Raw genomic sequence first — 13,236 nt, 5'->3', positions numbered from 1 at the left:
GAAGTCTCATCACTGTAGTCAGAAGAAAAAAATACAAAATATTGTAATGAAATATTTATATCGAATTCTGTTTTCACATAAGTTAATAGAGTAATAGTTTTCATACTGTTCCTGTGGTCTGGCTTTTTAGCAAGAACAGAACTATTTCTAATTTACAAGTTGGGTGCCTCTTTTATAGATAGCCAAATTTGCACTTCCTACATTTTTCAGATTACTTTTCTCAATAATAAAGAGAAAAAAAATCAGTTGAATAAAGGCATTTTTAATAGAAAATTATTTTTAAAGACATATTTAAAACTTAGTAATGTGAAAATAATGAATTTTACATACAGTAGTTTTACAAGTGGAGTCAGATGTCTGTGGGATTTGCTATTTATAGCAGAACAGGAGGGTCTGCGGACTTACTGGTGTGCTTTCACAGGGGCAGAGCTATCACGTTCCTACGCTATGTAGTGCTGTCCAGTTCTGAGCTGGGCTCAGAGAAAATACCTGATGTGGGTGTAGGAACTTCAGGTATTTCTCATTTTTGCCAAGACTATTTATCTTAAGGTAGATGTTGAGCAGATTTTTGAGTATAAATTGTTCTCAGTCTGGGAGTTGTTGCTGTGATGGAGGAGGAGGGAGTTACTTGCCTGCAGAAAGGATCGGGGTGGGGCCTGCTGAGGTTACAGAGAGAACTCTTCTACTTTTAGGTACCTTGCAGGAAGGTCTGTGCTGCTCCCTACCTTCATGCTGATCCCATTGCCCAGTTTCTTGGTCCCTTCTTCTTCAAAAATGTTTGCAGGAAAGTTCATTCTTTTCGGAAGCAAACCTGGCAGCCACCAGTATTCAGGGCCGTGACTATTTGTTTGAAGGAGGGGTGAAATACTGTGTAAAACAGTGAATTTATTTTGCTTGGGAATTGGGTAGGTTTGTTCACCTCTGGCCACTGGACAGCCTTCTCTCTCATCTCCCTCATGTAAATGCAGCTCTAAGAAGTTGAAATCACAGTTCTAAGGAAAAAACAAAAACAAAAACAACACAAACTGGTGTAGGTACGTTTTTGGTTTCATTTTACAAGTATTTTTGGTGGAGAAAACAAAGTTCTTCCTTTGAGAACTAGCTCATGCTTATTAAGACAAAGTACAATCCCTCTGACATTCTGAGCAGGGTTTGTTTTTTGTTTAATTTGAGGCAGTGGAAAGTAGGAATCTACTGTAGCTGTATTTGATTTTTTTTAGCCTCTGAATTGTTATTTAAATTGCAGTAGACCAGTAATATTTAGTTGAAAATCAAGGTTTTGGCTTGCAGACACCAAAGATAGTGCGTTGCAGTGAGAAGAATGAGCCATCCCTACACAGCATCTCCGCCCTTCTCACTTGAACAGCAATTTTGGTGCTGCCTTTCCACATGTTACATACCAGGCTCTCTGACGGCTGTTGCCCAGGTATGAAAGCAGTCCGTAAAGGCGTACTGTTTGTCAGCCTGCTTCTCAGGGGGTAGTGAAGGATTACAGCTTGTTGAGTGTTCATTGGAAGTCTTCTGCACTGTAACTTAAGATGAGGCTACTGTACTTTAAATATAGTCTGTTTTGCTGCCACTAAGTCACACGCTTTCATCAGTCATTGGCTCAGAGCAACGCAATCCTGACCTCTCTCTCTTCTGAATGCTGATACTGTAAAGTAGTCTTGTGTTCTGAAATGGTACCAAAGCTGGCAAAAGACCTAAATGTAACACTGAGAATGTATTTCCTTGTGGTTTGCGTGCTGCTTTGTAGCATCTAAATCTGGCCTATAAAGAGGGATTCAAGACACACATGATTTTCAGAGAACATCTTGGGCACCAGCTGTGAAACCTTAAAGGTGAGGTTTGATGGTTGGTTCTGCTGATCTGCAGCTTCTCAGTTACGGGACAAGCGATAGCTGGGGGGCAGGGGGCTGAACGGCTACAGATTGTATCCCTATTCTGGTGACTGTTCCCCATATAACCCTGCAAGATTTCTATATTTCTATAGAATTTTTTTAATAACCCTGGCGTTCCGCATTTTCCTCTGTTTGCATAGCTTCCCCCCCTTCAGCCCTTACCATTCCTTTTCTGAGACTCTCGGGCGTTGCAATAGGCAGCATCTTCTTGGATTTGTAACTTGTTCCAATACTGGATACTATTCGTACATCCATATTTCCATTATCAGAGAAAGCATTTTTCTATTTCTTTTCTGTCTCTGCCTAACATTCATCAGAGCACTTTTTAAGATTGTTCCTGCGTATTAATTTGCTGTGATGCACTTAAAAATTGGGGGAAAAGCGTGTAAATGGATTTTACCCATTTCTGCGATAGACGTTCAGGGAACTTCAGCAAGAGCTGCTGAAGACAGATCGTATTTTCCAAGGAACCAGCTTTCTCCTCTAGTTCTTCCTTATGTGAAGGACGGGCTGAGGTTGGTATTTCCCACCAAGGCAGTGGCTATAGCAGCATGCAGCTGGGGGCTGTGCCAGGCTGCCAGCCGTACCCATCTTACCTCGGCATTTGCCGGCAGCTGCGAGTGGCTGCCCTCACCAAGGCGGAGGAAGCACCGTTCCTTTGACGTGCTGCTTTCCCTTTCAAGAAGGGGTGAACACTTGACACCATACTTTATGGGCGTATGGAGACTGAAATATCTCATGAGTACAAGATCAGATTTTGTTAATTGCAATGAGTGACAGCCTAACTGCGCGAGTACTGCCGCTGAGTTTTATCGTTCAGCAGGAGTTTGAAATGACTCTTCTAAAGGCTAGCTGTAATAATTAGATGTGCAGTATAGTGTGCTTCTTCCATTTGCTGCTCTGAAAATTGTGCTTCCTGCTTTGACTCACTGTATTTGTTGGTATCAACCCATGTCTTTTGAGTAAAAAACACTTTTGGGCTTCAGCAGTGCTTAGAGAATACTGCAGTGTTAGGGGGCGGAGCTGGACTAATGGTATTTTAAATGTGAGGGTGTCCGATCTTAACAGATCAGTTATTACCAGTTGTTGTTTTAGCTCAGTGCATTTAGATAAATATCTTAGGAAATTATAAAAAAAAAATTCTGAAGAATTCTGAAAAAAAGACAAGTTGGTTGCCGGAGCTTGCAGGTGTGAATCATGTGCTTGTCTTTGCTGGGGGGTGACTGGATAGACCAGGGGTACCGTAATGAGGGATGTTGCACCCCCCCAGGCCAAGCAACATGCCCTTCCTCACCTTTCTTAAAGGGATTGAATGCTGCGTATGTCATTACAGCTTGTAAAAAATCAGTAAGTCCTCTGACTTTTTTCTCTTTCTTGTATCAGAAACAAGACTGCCAACGGAGATTACCGGAAGGAGCACAGAGAGAGGAGTCGCAGCCCAATAGAGAGGGCTGCTGCCCCAACAATGAGCCTTCACGCCAATCACGCCATGTACGCCTCAATCCCAAGCTTGACCATGGATCAACCTCTAGCACTGACCAAAAACAGCATGGATGCAACCCGAACAGTCGGCATCACACCTACACTGACTTCTGTGGAACGGCAGCAGGTACGGGCTTCTAGAAGCTCTGGGTGGTTGTAGAAATCCTTGCTGTAGGCACAGAGAGGACTTCCCAGACGTAAGCAGAACATGTTGTGAGCTACAATAATAGGCGATACAATTCTGCAGGCAAAGTGTATTTTAAAAATGCACAGCGAATGTCACAGCTCAGTGTGTTCTGTGTGAGTAAGTTCTGGTGTTTAAATGTATGTCAGAGAGTTCCTAGCCGCCCTGCTGCTTCTGATTCTTTACTAAGCTTTTGAACCCATGGGTTTGAATTGGGAATGCAAAGTCTGAGTTGCTCTGTGGATAAGCAAGGTTCCAGTACCTGTTAGGCAATAACTGATGCAATTCAGAGGTAAAGAGGGTTTTTATTTGTGCTCCCACTGGCAATCCATGAGTGCATTTCTACCCTTTATCCAGCCAACGGCTGCTATGTACCAGCTTTACCCTGCCAGGACTGCTGAGGAAGAGGTGACAGAAAAGGCATTAAATACAATTTTGCACTGAATTTTTCAAGTGAAAGAAGGTGGAGTGACATCAGTTGTCTCAGCCGGCCAAAAGCATTCACTGTGTTGTTCCAGACCAATGTTGGATCACTATTTCATGATGACTTTTCCTAAAGCAAAGTGTAATGATCTTTGATAATGTTACACTTCATTTCCACATGCAGGAATGGTTTTTGTTTTGCTTTTGGCTGGCTGGCTGGTTGGTTGTTTTGTGTTTTTTTTTTTGTTTGTTTGTTTTGTTTTGTTTTGTTTTGTTTTTTTTTGTGTGTGTGTGGTTTTTATTATTTATTTTTTATTTTTATTTTTATTTTGCTTGCCATCATATACATTGTATTTGTTTTCCTTGAGAACTGCTGAAGATGAGCCATCTCTGTGCAAGTTATACAAAAACAGTTTTCTTATGTGCCAGACGTGCTTTTATCCTTCTCACAAGTGGGGAGGTGAAGTAAGATAATTGAGTTGTGATGAGAAATTAAATTGGCCCATGTACCCAAGCTCTTCCTTCCTTCCTTCCCTCCTTCCTCACCTACAATGATGTATTGCAAAGGGTAAACACTTGGAGTGGATGGTCTTTTGGAGGTTGTCTTTTTTTATAAGCAATTTGTTGAAAGCCTTTTTCCACTGGAGCATATACTTTACATCTACTGCATACGTTTTAACATGGTTGGCTACATACACTAATCTTTTATATTTTGCTGTGCCAAAATGCCTAGCTTTACACTAGTGTCACTGATATCTTGCATCAGTTGGCACCAGGTCACAGAGTTATTGTTCTGTGCAGAACAGCTCCTCTTTGCTCTCAGCATTCAGTGATGACAGAAGAGGAAGGGACAGGCTTCCACTGACGACACTGGTGCCCTTTGATAGTGTTACTGCTGCTCCTCAGCTTGGCAGCTCACACCGCTGACACTCTTCTATTTTAGTGTTTGACTTGGGCTCACTCCTATTGCCTATTACCAGATTCTTCTCTATTTTGTTATCTTTGACATTTTGAGCTAGATTACAATCTATTTTCTTGAGGAAGTAGGATGTTGAGGTAATACCTTGCCAAGATCACAGAGTAGAAATCATAAAAAGAAGAAAAATGTATTGAACAATAAGAAACCCTACATTTTTATTTATTTGTTTGTTTGTTTGTTTGTTTTTACCTTAGCACCTTGAATGAAATTTCATTTTACTGTATGTTTCTGACAGAGAACAGGAAAAAATACCTTCCAATTTTAGGCAGTGTACAGGTGCTGTAGTCACTGTTGCTAAGTTCTCAGCTTCTCATCTCAGTATTTATATATAAATAGGTACAGTCTGCTCAGTGCACCTGTACACCCAGAATCATACCAGGGGATTCTGTAAGATGCTTTATCCCTCCCTCTCAAATTGTTTGTGGTATTGGTACATGCATTCCTGAAACAAGCTCTCTTGTTACTTCTCTCTGCTTCTCACGTCTTGAATATCTAAAAATGCATGCATACAGTGCCCAAACAGCTTCTGAGAGGCACGAAATTTCACCCCTTATAAAAAAAAAACAAAAACAAAAAAACAAAAAAACAAAAACTGCCGTACATGAACTTCTTACAGAAAAATCAAAGAACTCACTAGTTTTTCTTTACTTTTTGACTTTTCTGTTAGTGCAGTAAGATGTGAATAGCATTTGTTCTGATTGTGTCCAGACAATAATAATTTGATAGAGTTAAATCTTCACTTGAAAGCTCATCTCGTTTACTTTGGTCTTGCTCTTACTCTGTCTAGACTAGAGGACCACTAAACAATGAAAACTCTTGCCTTCATCATTTACTTTATATGGTGTTAGGTAAAATCGTGATTTTTGCAGGTTTGCTGTGGAGATTTATAAAATGGACAAGAAATTAAAACTGTGTTAATTACATTAATTCTGTTAGTCTTTTGCACACTGAACAATTAACTTGAATTGAGTACAGCAGAAGGGACTCCTTATGTAACAAAATATACCAAAGATGCAAAGCAAAAATAGTTCAATACCTGCATTATTTCCCTTTAGCCATCTGGTGAAACTGGGACATTTCTTTTCCTAAGGCATTGTTTCAATATGACATTTACATGCTAAAGAGCTGTAAGGAGAGCAGTTTGTATTTACGCTTTGTACAAAGTATACATAGTGGAATTAAAATTATGTGAATACATATTTTGATTAATTTGCATGTATTTCATTGAATGAAAAAGGATGATCATTAATTAGTGCTAGAGAGGCAGATTAATTTCAACAGGAAAGTACTTACAGTCAAAACTTGCTCAGGAGCTTTTAATATTTTATACTTCTTGGCTTCTTGTTTTGTGGCTGAAGTACAGAATTAGGCTAACTTCTGAATGAAAAATGATGCCATTAAAACTTGGTTAACACTCAGAAGGTGCATACCTTTAAAATTTGTCCTGTAATCCCAAGGATGTGGATAAATAATGAAATAAGCATTTAGTGCTGCATATGTAATGCATACAAAATTGAAACTGTCCTTACAAAAATCACCTTAATGCTTTTATAGCATCTGTTTTTTTGTATGGCGGCTTGCCACTTAAATAACTAAGAACCATTACAGAAATGTAATGTATTTTTTAATGAGACAGACGGAAATAATAGCTGAATATTTGGGATATTAATGCTCTTTATTGAACTGGATATTCCATGAGTTACTTCAGTGCTGGGATTCAGTTCGGTTATGTACATATCAACTGATTCTGCAGTGTTGTGCTCCTGTACAGGTTTGTCTAACTATCTCACTGAGTGACAGTTTACTTTCTTCTTCCACGTTAGAACCGTCCATCTGTCATTACGTGTGCTTCTGCCAACAACCGGAACTGCAACCTCTCCCACTGCCCCATTGCTCACAGCGGCTGCGGTTCGGCTGTGCCTGCCTACAGAAGACCCTCTAGCAGTAAGTTACCTGTCAGCATTCAAACTGCCTGACTGATTACATGTGGAGGCCAGCAAAATCATTCACTAACTTTAACTGTGTAGGCACTGGTGTATTACCAAGAATAAAAGGAGGTGAAAGAATAGGCAAGTCTTTTTCTCTACCCAGAGGCGTACCAGCACAGGTGCCCTCTGCAGTATTTCTAACCATCAGTGCCATGCCACAGCAGAAGGCAGGGAGAGGTGTTCTTTTTTCTTAATTTGCTAAGTTTTTATTTTTTTTAAACAACACCAAAACACAAGCAAGCACACAGCCAAATAAGTCATTCTATTTATTTTACTCTAGCTGACAAACAGCAAGCAGACAGGACCAGCAAATCCAACCGTGTTTTAGTTTCCCCAGCCTTTCAGTAGTCAGTGGATATTTATGATTCAGCTGCAGTCAGAAAAATCTTTTCCTGTAGATACAAATACTCTTCCAAAGCACATACCCTCCACCTTTCTCTGCATGGATAACACAACATGTTTTGGCGGGCAGTTCCTATAGCAACCCAGGGATGGCATTTTCTGCCTTCCATGCAATTCATGCAGTGCATGCTGGCGAACCTTGGAAAATCTGTGTTCAATTTCTCTCAGTGTGTGACTAGGGGAAGAGCACAGTCTTCTTCCTATTGGGCTGTAGCTACTGATGCTGAGATTCGGCACACAGCCTTTCAGACAGAATGCCCTGGGTTGGTTCAACTCCTTGGCAGCTTCATCAGCCAGAATGTGGCAATGTAAGAGCACCAGGATGACATGCATAGGGACCTAAAAGACCATGATAGGATTTATTTACTTATTTTAAAAGATTGATGTAGTGTTGAAAACTGGAATTAGAAGCTGAAGTGAGACCCTGGGGGATACATTACACCTGGAGATAGCGGCAGTTAGAGATCTAAGACAGAAGTTTTCTAGAAAACTGCTGTTACTTGTCTAAGGAAAGCTTCTTCACTGAGACCCCAGCTGAAGTTGTACGGGATTTGGAATAGTTAAAAATGTTTCCAGAAAATATTTCTCTCTTGTCACTTGATGAGGTGTTTGTGCGTGATACTGATTTACTGTAGGACCCATCAAACCTTTTTTTGTAGCATGAAGGACAATGGCACAGATCCCATGCTTTTAAGTGTTTTTGAAAGATAATTTAGGCACAGATTTTGTTTCTAAGTTGTAATTTTGCAACTCTCTAATATTTAGTCCGAGGAACTATTTATTGCTATTATTCAAAATCTGATTTTTAAGGTTCTTTGTTCCTCTTGTATAACACCATTTTAATGCTAGTAGTACCTGATACAGAGGTAACGATTCATGCTGTTTTCTGTCTGGCTCTTGTAACAAGCACATCAAGCAGGATGAAACCCTGACATCAGCTTTTGGCATGCAGTAAATTAGGACAGGGTCCTGCTCCCAACTGACTGATTTCAGAAGGCTCGGCAGCTGACTTCAGAAACTGTTCCCATCTTTAATTCTGTTTAAGCCTAAATATAAGTTCTATGTGATTACTTTGGGAGAGGGTTTGCACAGAATCAGAACTGCAGCTGTGTAAAAATCCTGTTACTAATTTAAGGGAGAACAGTAGTTATATAGAAAATACTTACCTGGTGCAGGTCACTCAAAGAAAGAAAGCTCAATTTTTTGTTTTCATTTTATATCCTTCCATCTTCTTCCCTCCCCCTCCACCCCCACTTTCACTACCAGTTCTATAATGATGTAAAGAATTCCTGCCTGCACTGAAATAATGCATTTTTTATCTTCTTTCCCTGCCTAGCTACCACTGCCTGTGACCCAGTGGTGGAAGAGCACTTCCGCCGAAGCCTTGGCAAGAATTACAAGGAGCCTGAGCCAGTGGCAAACTCTGTGTCCATCACAGGATCAGTTGATGACCACTTTGCCAAAGCACTTGGGGATACATGGCTTCAGATTAAAGCTGCGAAGGACGGAGTGTCCAGCAGTCCTGAGTCTGCTTCACGGCGGGGCCAGTCTTCCCCTTCCTCCCATATGGTCAATCATAATCACTCGCCCTCCGTAGTCTCATGAAGAGAGGACCGTTACATTTGTGAATTTGCATGGTTTGACTGAGCTTTGAACAGTGCTTAAAATAGTGTTGGGGGAGGGGAGATTAGTTTTCAACACGTTTTTTGTGTACTCACTTTTTATTTGTAAAAGGGTGCCCTTTAAAGATGATAGCAGGAACTATTTCATAAAGATTCATATGATGTAGCATCCTTTTTTCCTGCCTCAATTACCAAAGAAACCTCTGATGCAAATCTGCTGCCCCTTAAAAAATGCACGCTAATCCACAAAAGCCATTACACATAGTTGGTTGACCCAAAAGCTTTTTGCTTGTACTAGCTTCTTGAGACTAGAATTTGTCTGGTTTGCTTACATTGCTTTTTTTTTTTTTTTTCCCTCTGTGAAGTACTTTTGTATGTATATACTTGAAAAGAACTGTCATGTATGATTTGCACTATTGGAGGAGGACTGAAGTTGCATAGCAACTTTCTGGTAAGATGCTAATATTTTGAGGGCAAACTGCTGAAAAAAGGGTTTAAGGATGACATTTCTATCAGTTTGATTTTTCTTAAAGCAAAACAGCTTTGGAAGGGGAAGTCTCATACAGGTTATAGGTCTTTCTCTCTTTAGATTTCAGGTGCTTAGTGCTTGCAACTGGACTGCATAATTTACAGAACACGGGCATTTTTTCCTAAACACTGCAGTTTGTTAGAATAGAGCTGAGGTTGGAGGGTTCAATAGTGCTTAACGATGCATGTTTTATGAAAAATAGCTGGTATCTATTAATGTATAGACAGTAAGAATCATAATACTTATTAGCTTTTCTTCAGAATTAGTTTATTTTTGTCAGTAACAATCCTAGATATACTTACTGCTGGTACAGTTGTACTCTATGATATTTGTATTTGATATTCACTTTAGTAGCAGCCAGCAAAAGAGGACAGCCTCAGGACAGGCCTCAAATGACGCAGTTTAGAAATATATGATGCGTGGTACAGGATGCTATAGCTTTGCGCATGACTAAGTAATTGTTTCTGTCTGCAGCACTGTCTGCTTAACAGGAATTTGCTTCCTAAAACTAAGTCTGTGTAATCCACCTTTAACTAGCTGCAGAAACTGCTACCGTTACGTATCTTGGCTGGACAACAGATTGTTACAGTTTGTGAAATATGATCTTTAATTTTTGTAAGCTTATTCATAAACCTATGCCAAGTTGCAGCATACATTCCTCCATTAGAAAACTTTATACAGGTATTACTGCATTTATTATCATTTGCTATATTAATAGCTACTAACTAGAAATTAGGCAATAGAGGCAGGCATAAAAACCACAGCTGTGCTAGTACTAAGAGCTTCTCTTCTTCTTGTTAAGTATAACTACTCTCCCCCATACATTCCATCTTCCCAGTACAGTTGCAACTAGGGCTTTTTTTTTATACTGGGTTACCTGAAATGATTGGTTCAGTGTAGAAAGTTAGAACTAGTTGGAAGATAAACTACATGTGATGTATTATGGACTGTGTTACAGTATTGGGTCCATTGTGGCTTTTATTTTATGGGTTTTTTAAAGTTAAGCTATTTAATTTGGAAAAGGTGCAGGGTAGAAAGATCAGGAGATTGGCTCTTACTCTTGTTGAGAAGGTGGCTGCTCAATTTTCTTTAAAAAATCAAAAAAAAAAAAGGCAAAAAAAAAAAAACCCTAAGCCCCCAGTTTTACACATTTCACTACCATCTTACTGGGTAGTCAACGCTTACTTGCTTTGGCATTCAGTACCCTACTCTCTGTAGGAAGATTGTTAAAAAAACACTTTTTTATATAGGTAACTTTAAGACCATCGTTACGCTGTGCGTAAAGAATGTACAGAGAAATTTGTAGGTATTTTTTGAGGAACAATTAATTTGTTAATGATATGTAGCTATTTAATTTTTCCCTTTCCTTTATTGTAATCATTCATTTTTTTGTTTGGAGAAAAAAGTTGATCTTTTTTTTGTTGTAGATTTGTCTGTAATACAGTAAAAGTGCAGGAACACAGTTATTCTATGAGAACACTGCATTAGCATTAATAGCCACTAGTTTGTTATTGCTACAGGCTACTGAGCATTATAACAGTAAAATACTAATACTGTAGATGGACTCTGTGGAAAATGTGACTCCTATATTTCTTTGTAAACACAAATAAGATAATGTTTTTAAAGCTAATATTTTCAATAATAGCTGTTTTACAAGGTTACATTTACTTATCTGAGATAGGTAAATGGATTTGAGGGCAATAAAGATTTAATGTGATATGTCCAGTAAAACATATATTAAAGACAATAATGCCATGAAAGCCAAAGGGTTGGGGGGAGGTGGAAGGAAACTAAACTGAACTCACCATCATGACGTGGTGAAGTTTCTTCACAGAGCCAGGTTATCTACAGTTCAGTTGGAAAGATTCTCTCTGTGTTTGTAAATCTGTAATATACCATTCTTTTGTGGCCTTGTTTCACCTGGAAAAAAAAAAGGTTTGGCAGGCCATCTTTTTTTTTGTACTTAAAAGTAGCCTTAAAGAACAATAAAGTGCTCTTAAATCACAGGTGTGTACATACTCTTCTGTATTGTTTGGTAAGAAAGGAAACTGATTTCTATACTTCATGAGCTGGAAGCAGAAACAAACTACCATTCATGTCCTGTTTTTTTTTCTTCCGAGGAAACCCATCTCATTTTGGGACTCTGTTACCCTGTTGATGTGACTGGAGATAGCTATATTCGTTTCTTCCTCCCCAGCTAAGGCATTCGCCAAGTAATAGGCTTTCAAACTACAAAGACAACCTGTTGCTGCCACTGCCGTGATGGACAGAAATACCACCAGCTTTAGGAGCACATCCCAGGCCACTGGCAGAACTCCCACTGCTCAGGTCTTTGAGCGTTTGCCCAGTATTGCTTTCCATGCAGGGCTGAGGCAGCTGTTCATCCTCCTAATGTAGCTCACCAGTAACAGCTCCTGAACAGTTTCTGTTTTGGAAAATAGCAGCTAGTCAAGCATTTCTGTGCTGTTTGTGAGAAGACCAATGCGTTTGTTTCCTTTCCTTTTGTTTTGTCTCTCAAAGTCTTCAAGTTTTATCTAGAGAACAGAAGTTATTCCCTCAAGACAACAGCTGTATTATAAATGGAGATAGCCATGGTCTTGTGTTTTGGATAAGCAGCATTTCAACAGAAGATCATTCATCTGACAAGAGACCATTAATCCTTAAAAACAATTAATTGTTCTTCTTACCTGATCTAGGGAAAGTTCAGGTGAATCAGGCTGAACCAGGCAAGAAGTCAGAAGAATTTCAACTCTGAATATAGCAGATGTGTCACCAAATTTCCAAAGGGAGCCCCTAAAAATATCAAGAGACAAAGTTACTGTTGTATTGTAGTTGAAATGACTAAGTGCCTTGAAAAACAAAGCAGGCATTACATGCATATACATTGTTGAAGTAAATGGCTATTTTGGGGTGTGGGAGATTCCATGAGAACACATCAAGAATGATTAGTTTAACACATCTGAAAAACCATCCCTCGTTAACTATCCGTGGAAAGAAGCCTAAATACATGCTTGAAGAGTTTTTGGGAGAGAGGCCAACTACAACAAGCCTCACACGCCTCTCAGTCTGCTTTCTGAAGGGAGCTGGTTTCCTTTTAGGAAAAAGACATCCCTACATCAACATTTTGGGGACTACATGAAACAGCATAAGCAGCATTGCTATCTTTCAGGTCAGTACCTTATAGTGTGTTCTACTTTCTACATGGCAAAAGGAAAAATACAGTAATTTGGTTTCTTAACACATTATTTTTCTCATTAGCAGCATGTATACATTTTATACAAAAGCATAGCACCACAGCCCAGAAAACTGGTCTGTACACATACACTTCATAGTAATACTATTTATAATAGCTTATCTTTCCCTGTGAGCAAAATTAAAGGCACCATCCAGCTGTGCTGTTAAACACCACCGCCACCCCCCAATTCTTTTTGCTACTTTAAAATTGTTTTGAATTAATTTCAGAAGACAGATCTGAAATCACACATATACAACAGACTGAGTTGAGATCTTGCTGCATAGCTCAGTGAGTGACCTCTCCTGAATGCAGGGTCTATGTATTTCAAGCTGCTTTAGGGGTCTGAAAATGAACTTTATATGCAAATACATGTAGAAGCTAAACTGGCACAATAACTGTACAAGAGGTGTACGTAACTGTGTATACGGACATATGCACTGTGCTTAGTTGCTGACCTTGTACTTACCTAATCACTGGAAAACAACGACTGA

The 13,236-nt window shown here is 39.4% G+C and overlaps 1 protein-coding gene across 5 annotated transcripts in view; it reads left to right on the top strand.

Annotated features, from left to right (window-relative positions):
- The window catches only part of VGLL4 (vestigial like family member 4), a 92,551-nt gene extending 81,037 nt beyond the window's left edge, over positions 1 to 11,514 (top strand). For all 5 annotated transcript variants that reach the window (XM_084530399.1, XM_084530401.1, XM_084530400.1 and 2 more), the window contains 3 exons: positions 3,285 to 3,510; positions 6,793 to 6,913; positions 8,696 to 11,514. In XM_084530399.1, the coding sequence (XP_084386525.1) occupies positions 3,285 to 3,510; positions 6,793 to 6,913; positions 8,696 to 8,964 (616 nt within the window). In that variant the 3' untranslated portion in view covers positions 8,965 to 11,514. The remainder of the gene's footprint in view (positions 1 to 3,284; positions 3,511 to 6,792; positions 6,914 to 8,695) is intronic.
- Positions 11,515 to 13,236: the final 1,722 nt, after the last annotated feature.

The sequence above is a fragment of the Aythya ferina genome (genome assembly GCF_964211825.1).
Source record: "Aythya ferina genome assembly, chromosome: 10".
Lineage (NCBI taxonomy): Eukaryota > Metazoa > Chordata > Aves > Anseriformes > Anatidae > Aythya > Aythya ferina.
This window is presented reverse-complemented; position numbering and strand designations above follow the sequence as displayed.